This window comes from Symphalangus syndactylus, chromosome 3 (genome assembly GCF_028878055.3).
Source record: "Symphalangus syndactylus isolate Jambi chromosome 3, NHGRI_mSymSyn1-v2.1_pri, whole genome shotgun sequence".
NCBI lineage: Eukaryota > Metazoa > Chordata > Mammalia > Primates > Hylobatidae > Symphalangus > Symphalangus syndactylus.
The window spans coordinates 12,863,190-12,885,050 of NC_072425.2; the positions used below are offsets into that span (position 1 = coordinate 12,863,190).

The window sequence follows — 21,861 nt, forward strand, 5'->3', positions numbered from 1 at the left end:
CACCTTCACCTGGACTTGAATCTGCCTCATCAAGAGGACAGTCCTGTTTAAGTCCAGGGGCCCACCACTTTTGGGGAAGAGCCCCCTTGAGCCCCTCAGAGTCCAAGCTAATGCTGCTCACAGGAGTGGGTTTAGGATGAGCATCAGCTTATCTGAGATTCACTCAGATTACCTTGAAAAAGAGGGCCTGTTATTATTGTTCATAAAATTGAACTATCTCTAGCTCAGCCCTCACTGTGCCTGGCCTGCGCATTTACACTCTTCACTTACATATTTCAAAAGTATCCTAAACTTGGTGAAAAGGAAGTGATATTTCCCCTCCAGATTTTTTCCCTTCTTCTTCTCAATAAATAGCAAAATCATTACCTGGTGCTCAAACCAGAAGCCTGCAGGCTTCCTTACTTAGTTTCCCCTTTTTTCTCACTCCTCATATCCACTCCATCAGCAAATCCTATCAATTCCTAAATCGATTGGCTTCTCACTTCTCTACTGCCACCACCCTAGCTGAAGCTGCCGTTGTCAGAGGCATTTGAACCAGAGCAACTCCATTTTGAATAGGGGCTGGGTAAAATGAGGCTGAGACCTTCTGGGCTGCATTCCCAGGACGTTAGGCATTCTTAGTCACAGGGTGAGATAGGAGGTCAGCACAAGATACAGGTCACAAACACCTTGCTGATAAAACAGGTTGTGGTAAAGAAGCCAGCCAAAACCCACCAAAACCAAGATGGCAGCAAAAGTGACCATTGGTCATCCTCCCTACTCATTATATGCTAATTATAATGTATTAGCATTTGAAAAGACACTCCCACCAGCACCATGACAGTTTACAAATGCCCTGGCAATGTCAGGAAGTTAACCTATATAGACTAAAAAGGAGTGGAACCCTTAGTTCTGGGAAATGCCCACCTCTTTCCTGGAAAACTCATGAATAATCCACTCCTTGTTTAGCATCTAATCAAGAAGAAACTAAGTATAATCAGTTGAGCAGCCTGTCTATGGAGTAGCCATTCTTTTTTTCCTTTACTTTCCTAATAAATTTGCTGTCACTTCATGGATTTACCTCAAATTCTTTCTTGCGCAAGATCCAAGAACCCTCTCTTGGGGTCTGGATCAGGACCCCTTTTCAGTAACACCATCATTCCCTCTCCTGGTCTTTCCATTTCTTCTCTTGATGCCTCCACAAAGCAGCCAGGAAGGTGTTCCATTAAAAGCACACATCAGACATGCCACTCCTCTGCTGAAAGCCCTACAGTAGCTTTCTATTTCACCCAGACAAAACTCAGCTCCTCATCAGAGCCTCAAAGGCCCCTGGTGGCCAGCCACACTCTTGCCCACCTGTCCGACCTCCTTTCTGTTCCTAGGATGCCAGGCCTTTGCAGGTGCTGCCCTGTCGGCCTGTGCCGCTCTGCTCCGGCACTGGACATGGATGACCTTGTCTTACCCAGTAGGTTTCAACCACACTTGAACCAACCGCCTTGTCCAGCTTTATTGTCTTCACAGCCCCATACGGACCAAATATTATTTGTTTATTATCTGCCCACAACCCCCTCCCCCATCCAAGAACGTACAAGCCTGAGAGCACACGTTGTTGTATTCCCTGCTCAGTCTCCAGTCCTTAGAACAACACTTGGCACGTGGTGGGTACTTAATAAATATTTGAGTAAATGAATGAGCAAGTGAATAATTGAGTGATCTGTTCTAAATGTCATTTTTTCACGTGTAGATATTACCTGAATAATCTGTCTTTAAGCTATCCCCGTTTTGTTCATTTCCTTCATAACTCTTTGTAATTTCTATTTCTGTATTTATACGCTTCTTCGTTGCCTGTCTCCTTCATTAGACTGTTAGCTCTGTGAATGTCTATTTCATTTCTCACTCTGGGTGCCTAATGTGCCTGCACATAATATGTATTTAACAGATATTTGTTGGGTAGATGGGAGGAAGAAGGAACTGGAAGGGCAAACAATTTGCAGTCCAAGGCAGCTCTAGGTTCTTCTCCATGTTCTGCAGTCCAAATTCTGGAAGGAGGTAGGTTGGTTTTTTCTTTTCTTTTTCTTTTTCTTTTTTCTTTTTTTTTTGACAAGATCTTGCTCTGTCACCCAAGCTAGAGAGCAATGGCTTGATCACAGTTCACTGTAGCCCCAACCTCCCAGGCTCAAGAAATTCTCCCACCCCGGCCTCCCAAAGTGCTGGGATTACAGGCATGAGCCACTGTGCCTGGTCCTGGAAGGAGGCAGTTTTGTTGGCCTAAGCAGTATGAGGCAGAGCCTTCTCTACCAGGCCACTGTGTAGGGTGCCTACCCCTGGACCAGCTGGTTCCACCCAGCACAGAAAACAGCAGCTTCCTTGGATGGCAGGTAGTTTCAGTGAGACAGGAACACAACGTGAGGCGGGCTTCATTACTGTCATGTTCAGTGTCACATACAGATAAAGGACGTGTACTGTCGAGGATTCCTCTTCACATCTGTTAGGAGCACCTTGACATTTTCAGTATGTTCAAGAAAACGGTAGCTTCCCATTTTGTCAGGTAACCTGTATCCCACATGATTCACATAGAATCTTTTTGGATTGGAGGCCCTATTTTTATACAGGCATTGGCATTAATTCTGTATTCACTTTCCCTGGAAGGGCTATATTTTATATATTTGAATATATGTTTTATAAATTAAATGAGCTAATTTTGATAGTTTGGGGGATTTTTCCCAAGACTGCAAGGGAAGCCCAGAGGTAGCATGAAACCAAGATTGGGAAGCACGATTCTCTATTCTGTCTTTGTTTCTTTACATTTTATGTGAACTTGTGTTGTTATTATTGAAAGGGAGACGAGATGAGATAGAAAAATTGTGAAGAAATTTATATTTACAATATGAGACGGAAAACTTTCATAACCCTTCCCAGGCATGAAAATCTTTTATAACACTTGGTAAATGGATTAGTCCACTGTGTTGAAATTCCCCTCCAACCAGGATACTTCTGAATTTAGAAGAGAGGAGAATATAGAAGAGCTAAGGAAAATCGGAAGTGCTGCCCAACTTGTTAACATTGATGGCTCTTTAGCAAATGACCCCAGTTCACTCATGAGTGGAATAAACTACCTCATAAAAAAAACCTTGTTAGCCAGGTACAATGACTCACACCTGTAATCCCAGCACTTTGGGCGGTCAAGGAAGGAGGACTGCTTGAGGCCGGGAGTTCAAGGCCAGCCTGGGCAATATAGTGAGACCCCCCCCCCCGCCGCCACCCACCATCTCTATTTAAAAAAAAAAAGAAAAGAAAAGAAAAAAGAAAAATTAGTCCAGAAGTTCCAGGCTGCAGTGAGCTATGATCATATCACTGTACTCCAGCCTGGGTAACGGAGCAAGACCCTGTCTCTAAAAAAATAATAAAAATATAAAAATAAAACACGTCTTATTAGGCAGGGTGTTTAGTAATTTTTTAAAATAATGATAACAGACTGGCCGCAGTGGCTCACACCTGTAATCCCAGCACTTTGGAAGGCTGAGGCAGATGGATTCTTTGAGTCCAGGAGTCCAAGACCAGCCTGGGCAACATGGCGAAACCCCGTCTCTAAAAAAAATACAAAAAAATTAGCTGGGCTGGGTGCAGTGGTTCATGCCTGTAATCCTAGCACTCTGGGAGGCCAAGACAAGTGGATCACGAGGTCAGGAGTTCGAGACCAGCCTGACCAACATGGTGAAACCCCCATCTCTACTAAAAATACAAAAATTAGCCAGGCATGGTGGCACGTGTCTGTAATCCCAGCTACTCAGGAGGCTGAGGCAGGAGAATCACTTGAACCCGGGAGGCAGAGGTTGCAGTGAGCCAAGATCATGCCACTGCACTCCAGCCTAGGTGACGGAGCAAGACTCCGTCTCAAAAAAAAAAAAAAAAAAAAAAAAAAAAAAGCTGTGTGTGGTGGTGCATGCCTATAGTCCCAACTATTTGGGAGGCTGAGGCAGGAGGATCACTTGAGCCTGGGAGGTGGAGGTTGCAGTGAGCTGAGATCATGCTACTGCACTCCAACCTGGGCAACAGAGTGAGACACTGTCTCAAAAAAAATAATAATGACAACAGTGATAATATTTGCCACCATGCAGGGAGTGCCTACTGAGTGCAGTGTCCAACCGTAGCTCTCACGGACGCTCAGTAGCATCAGCTGTACAGTCCTTAGAGAGGGTTCCATGTTGGAAGTAAGAAAGCCAAGGTGCCTGTGGGCTGCCTTTCTCAGGGCCACTCTGCTCTGTATGTGGTAGAGGTAGTATCTGAACCTGGGTCTCAGGCTCCAAACCCCTGGTTATCCCACTCTGCCTTTCCCTGTGCCGAGGGGACTAATGGGGTAATACCTGTGATACGGTTTGGCTCTGTGTCCCCACCCAAATCTCATCTTGTAGCTCCCATAATTCCCACATGTTGTGGGGGGGACCTGGTGGAAGATGATTGAATCACGGGGGCGGGTCTTTCCCGTACCATTCTCATGATAATGAGTGGATCTCACAAGATCTGATGGCTTTAAAAATGGGAGTTCTCTGCACAAGCTCTCTCTTTGCCTGCTGCCATCCACATAAGATGTGACTTGCGCCTCCTTGCCTTCCGCCATGATTGTGAGGCCTCTCTAGCCATGTGGATCTGTAAGTCCAATAAACCTCTTTCTTTTGTATGTTGCCCAATGTCGGATATGTCTTTATCAGCACTGTGAAAATGGACTAATACACCCCGTGGCTACCACTGACGCAGCCGTGCCATGGTTCAGATGTGGTGCTGAGCACTTCACATGCACGGTGTCATTCCTTCCAGGGTTGACAGGCAAGAAAACTGGGGCCTAAAGAGGGTAAGTGACTTGCTCAAGGTCACACAGCCAGGAAGGAGCAGAACCAAGACACAAATGCAGGTCTTTTTTCCTCTCAGAGTCCAGAACTGTAGCTCCCATCTTGCTGGCACGTTGGTTTCTGACTTGTTGGCAAACAGACCCTAAATTCAGTTTGTCTGCCTCATTTTTCCTGGGTCCTTGTCAAAGGAAAAATATAATTCACCTCTTAGGGCCATAACAACTTTGTATCTGGAGTCTAGTCCGGACATGGGAGTCACCCCCAGGGCCATTTCTCCTTTCCTATATCACATTATATTACATTGTGTTTTATCATCGGAGGCACAACTGGTTGGGTTTTGCAGAGCAAAATGAGTGACCTTCAGCATAGAAGAACATCGGTTTTAGCTTTGACAGTCCCTCGGTCTGGCCTCTTGGTTTCCAAGTCACTTCGCTCCGTTTTCTCTTCATAATTCAGTTACTGTCCTGCTCGATAGAGTCCTGGTGGCCCCCTCTTCCCTGGCATGACAGTTTATCTTCTTGGCCCCAGCTCTGCCAGCGTTTCAGCCTTTCAGAGTTGGTCTGTCTCTGTTTGCTTTTGGCTGTATCCAATTTTACAGTTTTCCTAGAAAGAAGCAATAGCCGGTTTCCCTCATCCCCCTTGCTGCCGCAGCTCTCGAGCCTGCTGTTAAGAGGACAACTCCGCCCAGCACGAGTCTGTCAGGGCTACACATACCTAGCAGCTGTGCAGAATTCAGAGTGCTAACTTTTTAAAAAATGCTGCAATTAGAGGAAGCAAGTAGTTTATTAGCGTCTTAGAGATGGGGTCAGTGGTGTGTGTATGAAGTCATTTGTGAGGGAAGCCAGGAGTCTGGATTGGCAAGGCTTTGAGCCCTTGAACAGAGCCCTGGAGGAGGATTGCTGGGTGGCTGGAGGAGTCCATGACTCAAGGCTCTTTGGTCACCATTGCTTGTGATTTATAGACACGGATGTGGGGTCATGGGCCAGGCATGAGGTAGGGAAACAGCAAGAGGCAGCTTCTGGCCCTTCACAGAAAACCAGTGACCTTGGCCTCAAATCTTTCAAAACTTCAGCTTCCTTCTATTAAGAATGGGAATAAGACAACTGCCTGGGCTGAATCCCGGGTTGTTAGGCAGACAGAGGAGAAAGTTGCCTGCCCTGTGTGCATGCACCTGCCCTTGTTCCAGAGGAAAGGGGTAAATCTGCATGATATGGAGGAAAGACCCCCTAGGAAAAGTGTAGGGGCACTGATCAGCTTTTACAGACCATATCTAAAAACACCTCTTGGAGGAGATTCCCATTTGGAACCCCATTTGGGAACTGCTCATCTATATAGCCAGCTCCACCCTTTCAAAATGTGCAGTGAATTGGGCAGGTGCTGAACCAGGCATTTTCTGGTTGTGCCAGGCAGCTCAGTGAGGCAGTGCCCTCCTCCCTCCGTTCCTCGAGCACATTGTGAGCTCCAGGTGGCAGAGCACTTTAGGTGCCCTCCAGTGACTCCAGGCATATGTCAATTTTGTCACCTTCTTTAAGGTAGGAGCCATATTTGATACTTCTTAACCTCCCTAGGCCTCAGTTTACTTCTTTAGACATGAGAGAGTTAGAGAAAATGATTGTTTATATCCTTTTCAGCCCTGCAGTTGTATGAGTCTGTGAATCAGTGTCCTTGCCCAGTGTTGCACACAGTACAGACATTTCTTCAACAAGACATTGCTCACTGTACTCACTCACCTTAGCCTGTTCTTTCTTTGGAATTAGTACAAAGAGAAAAGTTCTCAGTATTCTATGAAGGAAAACACTTCCTAAATCTCCTTTAGGTGGGCCCGCCTGCCCCTCCTTTCCACCCTTCCTCCTTGTCTCCCCTGCTCCCCCCCCATTCTCTCTCCCCATCTCTTCCTCTGTCTCTCTCGCCTCTCTCTCTCCCCCTTTCTCTCTCTTCCCCTCTCTCCTTGTGTCTCCCCTCTCCTCCTCTGTATCTCTTTCCTCTCTCCCTCCCTCCTTCTCTCTTACCCTCTTTTTCTTTCCCTCCCTCTCTCCCTCTCCCTCTTCCTCTCTCTTTCTTTCTGCTATACTTGGAAAAACATCATTTAAATTACAACAGACCCCTTAAGGGCACCTACATATCAGACTTTTATTTTGTATACAGAAAATAACATTCATGGATGGTTTTACGTAAATAATTGGCTTCTTTTTAATTTTTTTTTTTAATAACACACTCCCCTCCCCCAAAGCAGGGCTTAGACATGCCACCATTTGTCTAACTGACAAACCCCTGAACTCTCCCCCTTCACCTCCCACACAGATGCTTTCTGCCAGGTTGGGGATGCTCTCTGGCCCCAGGCTCCTCGTGCAGGTAAGCTTGTGGCCAGCTCACCTCCCCTGACCCTAGACTCAGATACCACTCAGCTTCAAAGCACTTTTCCCCCTACACGAGTTCTAGGGGAAGAACATTTTAAGTGACCAGCTCCTCTCACCTTCTCAGCTCACATGGTCAGGCAGTAGAGATAACATTTCAACCACCAGATTTGTTAGGTTTTTGTTAGACATCAGTTGGCAGAGCTGAACTAAATACTTTTTCTACTTTCCTCCCACTTTTCCTTTCCTGTCTTGTGACTTGCCTTGCCACAGTGGACTAGAAATTCTCTTCGTGGAGTACAGCTTGGCAGGCGATTGCTGGAAAAGCAGATAGAGAAGACCACCGATTTCAGCCCCCGCTGCCCAGAGTGCAGCTGACCTAATGCGGGGGCTAGGCAGGGGCAGCTTTTCTAAATACACTTCTGAGAGGCAATGGCCAGATGGGAGGCAGGCTGGACTTCCTCTTCAAGTGCACCTTGATGCCTGCACAGGAAACATAGTGCCTCCCCTGACTCTCTACCATGAGTAGTGAGCGAGCTCTTTGGAAATGTGCTGCTTGGTATAGAAAAGTGTTACCTTGGCAACAGCAAGCTCGCTTCATTACCAGATGGCATTAGCTTTTATTAGTGGTATCCTATAGCAGTTGCCAAGAGCCAACCTGTAGCCCCCATCAGTGGGCGTTTTGCTTCTGACTGTGACCAGCGTTGGCTAGTTTGTGGAAAGATGCCCATTGGCCTCTATGTGCTGCATTGCCTTATCAGTCTATCAAAAAGTTCAAGGTCACTACAACCTGGTGCATGCAGATACGTTAGAAACTGGCACATGCCAGGCACATGAGAATCAGAATCATTGTAGAGTGATGTGAGGGCTGGAAGGACTGCTAGAGAGCACACACCAGGCTCCATCTCGATGGCAGAGCCAGGAGGGCTCCTGTTACATTACCCTTCCTGCCGCACCACACTCCGAAGAGAAAGGACGCTAACAGCCATTGAGCTTTGCTGTGCACTGCACCCCTAGGCCCAAGTTTTACATGGATCGCCTCCTTCAATTTCCTCAAAAGGTCCCACCACATTTCACAGCTGAGTAAACAGGCACCAGAGGTTGTCAGAGTTGCCCTGGGTCACACTGCCTGCAAGTGGAGAATGAGGGCCTGAAGCCCAGTGCTGGAGAGTAGGAGCAGTTGATTTGCACACCAAATGGCCATCACCAGGAGGTCTGGCTGCCTGAACCGCAGGCTTGCAGGCACTTTCTACTCGGTGGTCACTCAGCAGACCCCACAGTCTTATTCATCCTTCAGGTCCAGCACAACTGTTACCCCCTCTCAGCTTCCTGTAGCCCCAGTTGTGACAGCAGGAGGGAAAATTAACATATGGGCCAGGTCAGCCAGTTCACTGACCTGGCTACAGCGGCAGTTCTGGTTCCAGCTTTGATGTTAACTGGCTTCAAACCATTTCACCTCCATAAAGTCCAAACAGGGGTTTGAGCCAAGTAACAATAGCATTGCCACTGAGCACTCCCTGTGCCAGGTCCTGTGCCATCCCCTTCACCTGTGCATTGTCTCACTGACTCCTCACAGTCATTCTGAGATGGGAGTACCATTATCTCCATTTAGATGTTCAGAGAAGGTAGGTAGCTAGGCCAGGCTTTCCAACAGCAGAGCCGAGACCTGATTCTAAAGCCTCAAAATGTTAGGCTTCAAAACTGGGGATATTATGACCATGTTAAAAATCCAGGCCGGGCACAGTGGCTCATGCCTGTAATCCCAGCACTTTGGGAGGCCAAGGTGGGAGGATCATATGAGGTCAGGAGTTCAAAACCAGCCTGGCCAACATAGTGAAACCCCATCTCTACTAAAAATATGAAAATTAGCCGGGTGTGGTGGCACACGCCTGTAATCCCAGCAACTAGAGAAGCTGAGGAAGGAGAATTGCTTGAACCTTGAAGGGGAGGTTGCGCTAGCCAAGATCGTGCCACTGCACTCCAACATGGGAGACAGAGCGAGACTATCTCAAAAAAAAAAAAAAAAAAAATGCATAAAGCCATAATTCTATGCCTATTCAACTTAGATGAGCACCAGGATCTTTTTTGGCTCTATAAAAAATAAGAATTGGCTGGGCGCGGTGGCTCACACCTGTAATCCCAGCACTTTGGGAGGCTGAGGCGGGTGGGTCACCTGAGGTCAGGAGTTCAAGACCAGCCTGGTCAACATGGCGAAACCCTATCTCTACTAAAAAAAAAATACAAAAATTAGCCGGGTGTGGTGACAGGGGGCTGAGGCAGGAGAATCGATTGAACCCAGGAGGCAGAGGTTGCAGTGAGCCGAGATCACGCCACTGCACTCCAGCCTGGGTGACAGAACGGGACTCCATCTCAAAAATAATAAATAAATAAATAAGAATTGACAGACTTCATAGAGCTTTATGGATTCAAAAGATCCCAAAAGTCAGCCAGTGCAAGACTTTCATACTGACTATCCATAAACTACTACAGCCTTGGAAGTCATCTTGCCAAAAAAAAAAAAAAAAAAAAATCAAACCTGCATCTCATCTAATTATCAATTTGCAGGCAATACAGAGGAAGGAGCAGCATGTTAAAGTATACCACCGGGATGCCACCAGCAAAATCCAGACTGTGGAAAACTCTGTAGGAGATAACCCAGTTTCTTAGCAGATAAAATGGGGGCATGGGGTTGGGAGGGGGATCTCTTTAGTTTGGGAAAGACTTATGAGACATGTCAACCAGTCACATTGTGTGGACCATATTTGGATCCTGATATGAGCAGACTTGTAATAAAGTGGCATTTATGAGACTGTTGGAAATCTGAACATGCTTGATAATATTGGAACGTTATTATTGTATTAGATGTGGGTGTCATGGTTCTGCTTTTGTGCTTTTGGAGCCCTTTGAGAAATATGTACTGAAATATTTACAGATGAAGTGATACCATGGCTGTTATTTGTTTCAGAAGAGTAACATAGGTAGGGAAAAGGAGGTGGAGGTGGAGGTGACAAGATTGGCCAAGAGTTGGTCATTGTTGATGTTGGGATGGGTTCGTGGGGTTCTTTGTACTATTTCATTTACTCGTGTATATGTTTTTAAATCTTCCATAATAAGTTTTTAAAAATCAATTAAGTTGGCACTTTGGGCAGGGAAAGGGTTTGTTGGATTTTACGTTGTTTTGATCTGATTTAGTAGTGCCCAACACTGACAAGAACAGAATGAAATAGGTGTGTTCATACCTTTCTGGTTGGCATAACCCTTGTGGTTAGCAGTTTGGCAGATTATATCAAAAGCCTTAAAATATTTATATTGTTTGCCACAGTAATTATGACTTTGCAAATCTAGGGAAATAATTCCAAATGTGGTGAAAACTTCGTGAACGAAAGTATACACTGCGGCCATACTTATATTAGGGGAAACTTGGAAGTAACCCGAATGTCCACTAATAGGAGAATGGTTAAAGAAATTATAGGATATCCTCTCAATAGAATGTCGTGCAGCAATGCAACACTGATTTTGAAGACTATATAGCACTATGGAACAATACTTGTCATAGCTTTAAGGAAAAATTTGATTTGAAAATATACATGGCTGGGCATGGTGGCTTGCGCCTGTAATCCCAACACTTTGGGAGGCCAAGAAGGGTAGATCATGAGGTCAGGAGTTCAAGACCAGCCTGGTCAACATGGTGAAACCCCGTCTCTACTAAAAATACAAAAATTAGCTGGGCATGGTGGCGCACGCCTGTAATCCCAGCTACTCAGGAGGCTGAGGCAGGAGAATCACTTGAACCCGGGAGGCAGAGGTCACAGTGAGCCAAGATGGCGCCACTGCACTCCGGCCTGGGCAACAGAGTGAGACTCTGTTTCAGAAAAAGAAAAAAGAGAGAAAATATACATATATAGTTTCATTATAACGATGTTAGAAATTCAAAAACCATAAGCCTTTGATAATAAAATGATTGAAAGGAAGTACCCCAAAATGTTAATGGTGATTATCTTTCCATCACAAGACCAGGAACAACTGTCTTCTTCCTTTGTTCTCTAATTTTAGATTTTTCCATAATAAACATTTATATTTTTAACTTTTTAAAGTATTAGTTAACTTTAAAATACCAAAATTAACTTTTAATAGAAAAAATTTGAATATAAAATTTCTGGCGTTATTAGTGTGTGTTTCTAAAATCCATCTTAAGAAACTTAAATTACAAAGGCAATTTATCATTTAATTAATGTCAGCCAGGTTTTGGTGTTTCAGGAAACAATTGCTTAGTCACCTAGGCTTATTAACAAAGAAAGTTAAAATGTGCAGTTGCAAACAGTGGCCCTTCCAGAGGAGAGCTGTGGAGAATGTGTTGGACCTACATTCACTTTAGCCTAATGAGAAGGTATCAATTTCAGTGCCTGTAACTACAAAACTATAACTTGGCCAGGCGTGGTGGCTCACGCCTGTAATCCCAGCACTTTGGGAGGCCAAGGCAGATGGATCACTTGAGGTCAGGAATTTGAGACCAGCCTGGCCAACATGGTGAAACCCCGTCTCTACTAAAAGTACAAAAAAATTAGCCAGATGTGGTTGTGTGCGCCTATAGTCCCAGCTACTTGGGAGGCTGAGGCAGGAGAATCGCTTGAACCTGGGAGATGGACGTTGCAGTGAGCCGAGATCACACCACTGCACTCCAGCCTGGCTGAAAGAGCAAGACTTCGTCTCAAAAAAAAAAAAAAAAACAAAACAAAACTATAACTCAGTTGCTCTCCCTCCCTGCCTTTCTTCCAGTAGGCTCCATTTTGACTAAAGACAGAGTTACTCACTCTACCTCCATGGTTTATTGGCATCCTTAGATAGGGATTTTCAGTTACACAAAAAAATGACCCATTGACTGGACATAGGACAACAAAAAATAAAGAGACCCACTGAACATTACATGGTGTGACAATATTTAAAAGTGTTATATAGAAATAGAATGGCTTTATTAGCATTCCCTTAAATGTAAATAAATGTTTTTTCTTACCATGTTTGTATTCAGTACTATTTAAAATATACAGAAATAGAGCTATCAACCTAACGCTTGAAATTATTGAAGGAATCAAATGTTGGAGGTGTTCACTGATACCCAGGACTAATCAAGGAAAGAGGAAGGTTGTTGTTGAGGATGATCAGTTGGAAAACTGCAAGGAATGGGGACATAAGGAAGGGGTGATTGGAGGTGGCATCCCCAGAAACTGATGGCAGGTTGGAGTTGAAGGATCAGGATTGCCATTTGGGGCTAAGGCTCTTACTTTTAGGCAGCTCAGCAGGGCTTTCTTTCAGCAAATTCTGTGACATCAAAGCCTCATCAGAGCAACTCGGACTATGGGCGGGTGGGTCCCGGGCTGGGGTCTGCGTCCAGGGACTCATATATGAAATGAAAAGCTTTAGCAAAGTCTTAGAAGAGTTACATGAGCCCCTCATCTTCATCCGTATATTGTTTATTGTTGCTATAACCAAATAGCTGGAGCTGGGTAATTTATAAGAAAAGAGATTAAGCTCACAGTTCTGCTGGTTGGGAAGTATAAGAAGCATGATGCCCGTATCTGCTTCACCGTCTGGCGAGGGCTTTTGTGTTGCACTGCATCACAAACATCACAACATGGTGGAAGGTCTAAGGGGAGGCAGACACGTGTGAAGGACAAAACCCAAGGAGTGTCCTGGCTTTATAACAACCCACTCTCGAGGGAGCTGATCCAGTCTCGCCAGAGCAGGGACACAGTACCTCGAGAAGAAACCCAGCCATTTCTGAGGGATCCGCCTCCTTGACCCAAACACCCCCCACTAGGCCCCACCTCCCAACACCACACTGGGGATAAAATTTCAACCTGAGTTTTGGTGGGGGGAAACAGCCATATCCACACAATAGTGTCCCTAAAGAAAGGAAGGTGCTGTTTCTATTCTTGGTGCTGAGCCTATTCCAGCAAGCACAGCAGGTTCCTTTTTTCCTGGCATACATGAAACTGCACTTTTTTTAGGATTTTTTTTAAAAATGTATAATATGTGCTTAGGTTCTGAGAGTAAAAGCACTTAAATGTATTTCCAGGATCATGTTTCTTTTTTGGAGATAAAATTCAGCTACTTTCCTTTTACCTCCTGACTTTATTTGGTATTGCTTTTCCACTTTTACCAGTTACTATAAATAGATAGTTCAACCAAGAGGCACTTGGGACTTGCCTTTGCTCTGTATATTGTACTCTGTACATATTGCATAGGTATACACAGGGCCATGACATAGTATGAAACAACACGCTCACTAAATCCTATAATTGCCAGAATTGCAGAATCCTCGCCTTTGAAAAAGAAAATCTTAAAATGGGAAAGGGAAGGATTTTACTTTTTCCAGCAGATAGTAAACATATGAAACTTATCCTCAGAGTTTGTAAGCCAAAAATATAAATAAATTTAGGGAAGTTAGACGAGTTGAGGCCCAAAACATTTTTCAGTGATTACAGAAAGAACTTGCTGTTATTGAGAGTTCATTTTCCAGCGCTGGAGGATCCACAGGGCCAGCACCATGAATCCAGTCTCACTGGATTGGCCAGGTGGTCATTTCTTCTCACACTCCTGCCCAACTTTGTGTGATTTGCATGTTCAAGTGTCAGCTTACATGTGTTTTGGCAGGTGACCTTGGGAAAGGTGTTGAAAGTGATCGTCGTCATGCGGAGCCTGTTCATTGATCGAACAATAGTAAAGGGATATAACGAGAATGTCTACACAGAAGATGGCAAGGTAAGCATTCTGGAGTCTTGTGTGTTCCTTGATTTTCTGTATCCCAGAACAAACGTAGTCGAATCCCAGATGAATGGCATTAAAAACTAGCAATCATAGCGGAAATGACCAGCAAACATAGATTTGTCAGTGTGAGGATGAACACTGAAAAAACATTTCATTCCCTCTGCTTGCATTCTTCATCAAGCTTCTGCTTTTTCCTCTAAGCCTGATGCCCTTAGTTGAATTTCTGATTTATCACCTTAGACCCCAGTTGCCTCATTAAATGTGTCTTCTGAGGAAATGGATTTTTTTCCCCAAGTCAAGCAGCTCCTCAATAGCCCAAGGTTCAGCATTTTGCTTTTCCTAGAACCACGAGGAAAATTCCCATTCATTTGGCACAACCCGATGACACTCTTTTGCCACAAAACTAACAAGTTGCCCTTAGGAAGTTGCTGTGCACAGCAGCATATATTGAATACTGCTGTTGAAAGAAGACGTGTTATTTCCACGGGTGACTTGTTTCATGGAAAGTTCACCCTTGTGAATCCCTAATTCCTTTTGACTGTACAGTCTCCATATGGCTCCACAGAGAGCGTCAGAGGATGCTGATGGGAGCCGACAGCCTTCATTTGTGTTTGCACCAGAGTGTAATGAACACTGTGCCTGAGATGCCCCACACTCTCCCAGGCCACTCTCAGCATGGAGCCTGGTCTCCCCACCCCATCGGGAGCCTTTCCTTCCTCGTGACTCTCATTAAAATGTAAAAGTTTGTTAGTATGAATACTAGCACTCACCACCCAACAGCCACATTATAATGAGAATAGAATGTTCTTTAAAAAAAGGTGGTAACTGTGGCTTAGCACATAGCAGGGCGTTACATAAGAAGCATAGCCCGTGATATAATGAGATGTGTGTTTTGAACAAGTAACCCAGCATTTCCACATTCCACACAAGTGTCTACGTGGGATGCTCCTCCTGCTCCAAGGACTGTGCCCAGTTTTCGTAAATTTCCTCGTTGATACTAAATCATTCATTGAGGGGAGATTTCCTTTTTCTTTTTGGAAAAACCAAATGTCTTTGGAGCACGCATGTAAAATGAGTAATCAGTCAGGTGTGGTCTGTGTATCTGATTTGTAAACTCTGACAGCTGCTCCAGAAGGTTCCACACTGTCGGTCAGCAGCAGAAGCAGCACCGAGGGTAGTGTATACCCTCGCAGAGACCATGGGCAGTGGCATTTTGAGATGCCATTCTTGTTGGGTTTTTTCAAAGTTGACAACTTCATAGTCACTCCTGATACAGAACATAGCCCTTGCTTGCCAAGGACTTACAAACGAATTGGAGAGATGAAGAACAAATATGTAGAAAGGTGAGTCATAATCAGGACCGTGCTACTAGGGTTACCAAACTTAGGGTGCAAATGAAGCATGCTCTGAATTGAGATCGTAAGAAAGAGTGGAAATTTACCTACTTTGCATGATACCTTTAACATTCTATTTAATTGGCCCTTACTGAAAGTGTCCGAAGTAATACACATAAAGCACTTGGCACTTTGCCATCTAGTCAATACTCAGTAAATGATAACTAGTGTTATTTTTATTCTAACTTAAAATAACGGTCTTGGAGTATAGAGTCTCATAGGTATGATGCCTCCAAAACGCCTCTGAACACCCCTCCTCAGCTGCTCCAGTTACTTCCTTCTTTCTTGTCTTCCCCCTTGACTTCCCAGTTTCCCAGAGTTTTCTTCTCCCTCTGCACATTCTCTTTGGCCATTCTCATCCATGTCACCCACACAAGGATCACTCATGATTTGTTTCTAGATCAGACTTCCCATGTTCCTCAAGTTTAGCCTGTCCAAAACAAAACTCATCATCTCTCTCCCTACACTCAGTTTCCCTCCTCTTTTCCTTATCTTGGTTAACAGTACCACCACCTAATTGGTTAAACCTTTCTACCCTTCATCCCGCTGGTCTAGGCTGTCAGTGATTACTGGCAGTTCTCCCTCTTAAGTAACTCTCAAACTGGGCCCCCCATCCCTCTCCACCCCTCTCGCTCCTCTCCGGCTCTCATTATCTCTGCACTGAAGAATGCACGCACCGCCTCACTTCTAGTCTCCAGTCTTGCTTCCCTCACAGTCTGTCCTTCACTTGGCTTCCAGAGCTGTCTTCCTAAAATACACATGCGAGCGGATGATTCTCTTTCTTTTTGCCATCTCCCCCTTGCCCAAAGCAGCCCTCCCCAAAGTAGGAAAGTAGGATATTAATAGATGTTAGGCAGAAAGCAGTGCATGGTCAAACAAGTTTGAGAAACTCTGGGTTAGAGAAAGTTCAGTGGGTTTCTTTACTGTGGAAACCAGTTTGCTGATGTGCCTTACGAATATCTTACAGGGAGTAGAGAGTATGCAATATTTTCCTAACTTATTTGGCCACCAAATTCTTTTTTTCTTCCTTTATTCTTAGAGCATATTGTGACATTGCCATTTTGTAGAACATAATTCTGAAAACTCTGGCTTGTAGAATAAAATCCAGACTCCTCTGCAAGGCGTCTAAATGCCTCATGGCACAGCCCCTGCCTTCCTTTCTGACCTCATCTGGCATCCTCTACACACACCTCATCTTATCTCCAGCCTCGTGTTCCCTGTAGCTCCCACAACATGCCAGACTCTTTCAGGTATTTGCACGTTCTGTGCCTTTTGCCCTGGGATCCCTCCTAGTCCGCCTGACAAAGTTTTACTCTTCCTTTTACACTGGCTGAATGCCATCTTCCTTCCCGTCCTGTCTCCATTTTCCCAAGAGCCTCTTTGCTTATGAGCATGGGCCCTAGAGATGGCCGACTTGGGTTTGCCTCTCCTCACAGCACAGAGTAATCATCATTATCCACCCACCCATAGAATTCAGAACAGTCTTTTACTAGTACTAGTATTAGTGCATCATGATTATTTACATGTCCATCTTGCAATTAATAAAAATACTAGCAATACTAACATACATTGGTCAGGTAGGCACTGCACAAAGCGAACTTTGCCCACGGTGGCTGTCGAATCCTCCTCACAGCATCATGACATAGGCGCTGCTCTTAGACTCGTTTTACACATGGAGAAACTGAGACCTAGAATGGTAAAGTTGCCCACAGCCACACAGGGCTGGATCTCAATCCTGCATCTACCAGGAGCTCCTCAAGGGCACAGGCTCCATCGTGTGACTCTCTGTCTCTAGGGTGCACTTCTGTGCCAGGAGCACGGTAGGAGTCCAATCCTGTCTGGGAGGAGATGATGAAAAAGCCTACTTGGGATATGAAAATGCTTACTCTGGAATGGAAAGTGGAGAATCAAAAATGAGAAATGGGGACTAAAAGGAGCGGCAGGAATTGAAGTCATAAATAAGTCAAAGGATAAAGGAGACACACGAGTAAAGGGAGACCTCGGGCCCTCCTGATGAGAGATTAGCCTGGCTTCTCTCTTCCTCCGAAGGAAAATGGCTGTGCCTTTGGGACCTTGGTTGACATCAGAAATGTGGTGGGACAGGAAGGCTTGCATCCCCCTTTACAACTGTAAGCAGTAAGCAGGGACCCTAAAAGTGGAAATTGCAAGACTGAGAGAACCAGGCCCCTTTGTTATTTTAAGGATACACTGACCACATTTGGCAGAGAAGCTCTCAAATGACTGCTCCGCCCAGAATCTAATCCTAGCCAATTTGATTAGCCCCTTTTTTTCAGAGCACTTCACAAATGATAAAAATAAACCATGCAGACATTATTAGTGCTCTATTTTGAGTACTCTGTGTGTGTGTACTTTATTTATATACTATCTAGGCATTAGTGCAATTAATATGTTGAATTGTCTGGCACATCCCAAATGAAATGTGGCGTCTGGAAGGAGCCCTTGGGGCCTGACATGTGTTCTACAAGAGCACGTTGTTGCTGGAGACGTCGCTGCTCCCGGGATGCAGCCCTGCGTTTGCTGAGTTGGTGCCTAGGTGGCTGCAGGGGGGTGTTTTGCTGCAGTCTCCTGGAGCACAGCCACAGAGGCCCAGGGTGTGGCTCAGGAAGCTTCCTATGGGCTTAACTTCTGCCTGTGCAGTTGTCTGTGTCCTCCAAGCCCAAACCAACCAGCACATTCGAAAGTTTCATTATCCTTATTGCTGCTGTAGTGGCCCAGCACCACCCCTAATTTCCAGACCTTGCAGGTTTTTTCCCCATCAGAATCCAGCCCAGCAAGGCTATCACTTTGCACTTCGCTATAACAACCACCACCACGACCCTAGCATCCTGTCTCTTTACCTGCAATGCATATTTTTGATACCAAGGACCAACAGCCTGATTCCTCTAATAAAATAAAAATGCTTTTCGGACTTACCAACCACTTATTCATTGTAATCAGGGAGTAGCAAGAGCCATGACTCAGCATGTCAAAAGGCAGGACTGAAGATGAATACCTGGCCATTGTCCTGATTTTATACCAGTCAGACTTAACTGAAAAAAATATGTGTCTCGTTTGAATTTATCTTTTTAGGGGATTTAGGTTATGTTAATGCTATGGCTTCATTAATTACCCCATATCAATAAAAAAGGCAGCTTTTAGCCTCCGAGCATAAGTGAGGAAAAGAAATGGTGGTATCAAAGGAAACCTTCAAAGACAGCCAGAGCCGTCTCCAGGGTAATTTCTGATCCCCGCATTCTTCCCACTTCAAAGTTGGCTGTGTGTGTGCATGTGGGTCGAGGGGGTGGGGAGCTGAATCTGATTTCTCTAATAAGTGTTGGCATCAGCCCTGTTTGATATCCGATGCAGGGAACATTTTGATTTGTTATAGCCTTTGAAATTGTTCAGACGACCTTCAGAAAAATGGCCTCTTGTTACTTCTAGGGGGAAGGGTGAAAGCCAGGGAAAGGGGAATCCAGTATAATTCATATGCAGAGGATGCCCTGAAATTGTGCTTTCAGCAGTTTTTTAGTAACAAATGCATGTCCTGATTGAAAGTGAAAAGTTGAAGAATAATAGACCTGTAACACTGTGCTCTTGGGTGAGGCTCTTGTTCACTCTTTTATTCTCTGGGGAGGGTGGGCAGATTTGAGAGGGTGACCACATAGAAGTTTATGGTTTTGAAAACGTGGGTAACCATGAAGAGATCCGTCACCATAGCTGGTCTGCAGCATTCTACCCAAACTGATAGGCCTATCACCTGTTCACCTTGCAAGATGAAGCTACTAAATAAAGGTTCTAAAAGTTGGAACCTTGTGTAGCTTATGAGTTTTGTTTAGATAATTTTGAATCGATTCCACTGTTTTTTGAATGAAGTAGAGAATTGATAACTTTCTGATAAGCTGCCAAAATGTTCACTTGCTGTTAAATGAATTTAACGGCAGTGGTTGTCACAGCAGCAGGCCTCAAAGCAGAACTATGCTCCCAGAAGAGCTGCGCAAGTGACAGTTTAGGGAGCGCGCAGCCCCGGCATCCTGCCTACTGTCTAACTGGAAGGCAGTCTCTTCCTCCCAGGGTAAGAGCTGGGCCTCTGCACACATACCTGGTTTCGAATTCCCCCACCTCGCATTAACTATGCAATGGTGGACAAGTTGCCTAACTTCTCTGAGCCTCAGTGTCCTCATCTGTGAATTGGAAATGGTTTTATCAATCTCATGTTATTGCCAAAAGGATTTTAAAAGTAATGCAGGTAAAGGGCAGGCCAAATGCATCATCTTCATCAGTAAATGGCATCTGGCCTTGCTGGTTGTGATGGAGGTGGTGGTGGTGGTCAGCACTGCAGACAGAATCACCTGCCTGCTGATATTGGGTCGCTCTGATTGTTCTTGTCAGTGAATAAATTTGATTTGTCACCATTTTCACCAGTTCTTCCTGTGTGTCAAGAGGTCTTTTGATACCTTGGTGTTTGCCCTGAGAACAGATGTGTCTGTGCTGAAGCAGTTGGTCATCTGCAGGGTTTGTTTTCATTTCACCTGAGAACAGACCACGCCCCACCCTTAAAATACTAACTGCAATCCCCAGAGGCCAGGAGGCTGCTCCTGAGACTGCAGACTCAGCCACCAATTACCACAAGGTTGACTTCTGTATTTTCAGATCTTTCTAATGCTTGCTCAGAATACCGAAGGGTGCTTCGCTTTCATTTTCCTGATACCATAGTTCAGAATAATTTCTTGTTCATCAGGCTGAAGGTTTGCAGCTTCCAGAATGCTCCTTTTTTGAATATTGCAGCCAGCAAAGAATTGGTAGCCATGTCTGCCTCTGCAGCAAATAAGCTGAAGCTAATAAATATTCACTTGGATCAGTCCTGGCTCCCTGAAATGAATTTCTGAAATCTTCCTGGCCCTGAGGAGAGGCAGGGCATTGACTCCAGAATGCTCATTTCCGTGTCTTTCTTTGGCATAAATCTAGCAGAAAATCAAGTACGAACCACCTGCTGTGCATTCCTAGCAAAAGAGGGCCCTGTGGTTAAGGGGTCCCTTTTCACCCATGCATGCCAGGTAAATAGACCGTATTGTCTAAGGTCCTTCTGTCCCAGATGGTAGGAGCTTTTCCCTAGGGTCCTGAATAATATATTTAAGCCTTTTAAAAAGAGCATCATCCTCACTTTGAATAAATGGTGGTGTGTTTTGAGAATCCACAGTGAGGCTGGAGAGGCCATGTTTTCATTAAACCTATGCGTATTTTTCTCTAGATTTTTTAAAATTAAAACTTTCGCAGATGCTGAAGGATTTTTAAATATGTTTATCTTTTAAATAAAAACTATAACTTTTTAATCTAGCAGATTCTTCTTTTCTGTTTTTCTTGGCTCTGTGTTTATGTCTTGGTCTGCTTATGTATGATGTAAGCAGGCAGGAAGGGTAAACAGTGAAGAAGTTCAGAAGAAACAGCTGTGGGCTCAGAATGGAAGGAGAACTATATTAGTTCCAAGTTCAGACATCGGTGTTCCTCTTCCTAAAATTGAGATTTAGAATCTTTGGCTTCTCCCTGTCATCTTGGCAGTGATTTTGGTACAACTAAAAGATTCAAAAGTCATTCTTATTCATCCTGCAACCCCTGAATAATCTTTAAATGCTGCATTTGTTAAGCCCTGGGCTAAACTGCTGCCCTGAGAAAGTAATACGAACCCGATTTATCCTCCCAAATATGACCAGCTGCCCAATAGTAGTTTTCTTCAACAGAATTGATAACGTGGGGGAATTAATTTCATATGTTTCTTTTGAGGTTTCCCTCAGAGCTATCTGGAGGTAACGTCACTTTTCCCCTTGCAAATTGTTGAGCTGTCAAATTATAATTCCAGCGCTGGAAGATCTTTAAAATTCTTACTCCATCCAGTGGTTTAAGTGGGGGACACTGACTGGCAATTGACACCACCTTTCTGAAGAGCAGTTTAGCCAGAGTAGAAGGAGAGTGATCTGTTGAGGGTTTTTGTGGCAATCCAAGAAGGAGACGGTGCAGGCAGTGGGGGTAGGGAGAAGTGGGTGAACTTGAAGTTCATTTTTCCTATTGAATGAATGAATGCTTGATCAATGAAAAATCCTCCATGATTTGTCATGGAGTTTGATGAACTAAACCTCTGCCCTCTCCTGCAGAAGTACAGAGTGGCCTCCTCAGAATCATCTTAACCTTCTCTACTGTCCTAAAAGTCTTCAAACACGGTGAAATTTTCATGAAACTAATTGTGAACAGGGAAAAGCCAGGAGAACTAAATGTATATGCCTGTTCACAGCCCTGCTTTTAATTTCCAAGCACTGTTTTCAGAAAGCCAGGTTTTAGTGTCTTCCACAGAATAGACACAGAGCTCTGAAGTGTCCTGGGTCAAATGCAACACATCCTGTCTTCTTCAAGGACTTTTCCTGTCCAATGGCTTCCCAATGCTTTCTGGTGCTCCAAAATCAATCACACACCACACAGGCCTAAACCGCCATGACCCAGGGCTCTACCTGACCGCTGGCCAACCCCAAAGGC

The 21,861-nt window shown here is 44.7% G+C and overlaps 1 protein-coding gene across 2 annotated transcripts in view; it reads left to right on the forward strand.

Moving 5' to 3' along the window:
• The window catches only part of MED27 (mediator complex subunit 27), a 231,849-nt gene that overhangs the window by 183,924 nt on the left and 26,064 nt on the right, over positions 1-21,861 (forward strand). Inside the window, exon 5 of one of the 2 annotated variants that reach the window (XM_055270618.2) lies at positions 13,832-13,939. The exons of the other annotated variant lie outside the window; for it this stretch is intronic. Coding sequence (XP_055126593.1) covers positions 13,832-13,939 — 108 coding nt within the window. The remainder of the gene's footprint in view (positions 1-13,831; positions 13,940-21,861) is intronic. 2 annotated transcript variants of the gene reach the window in all.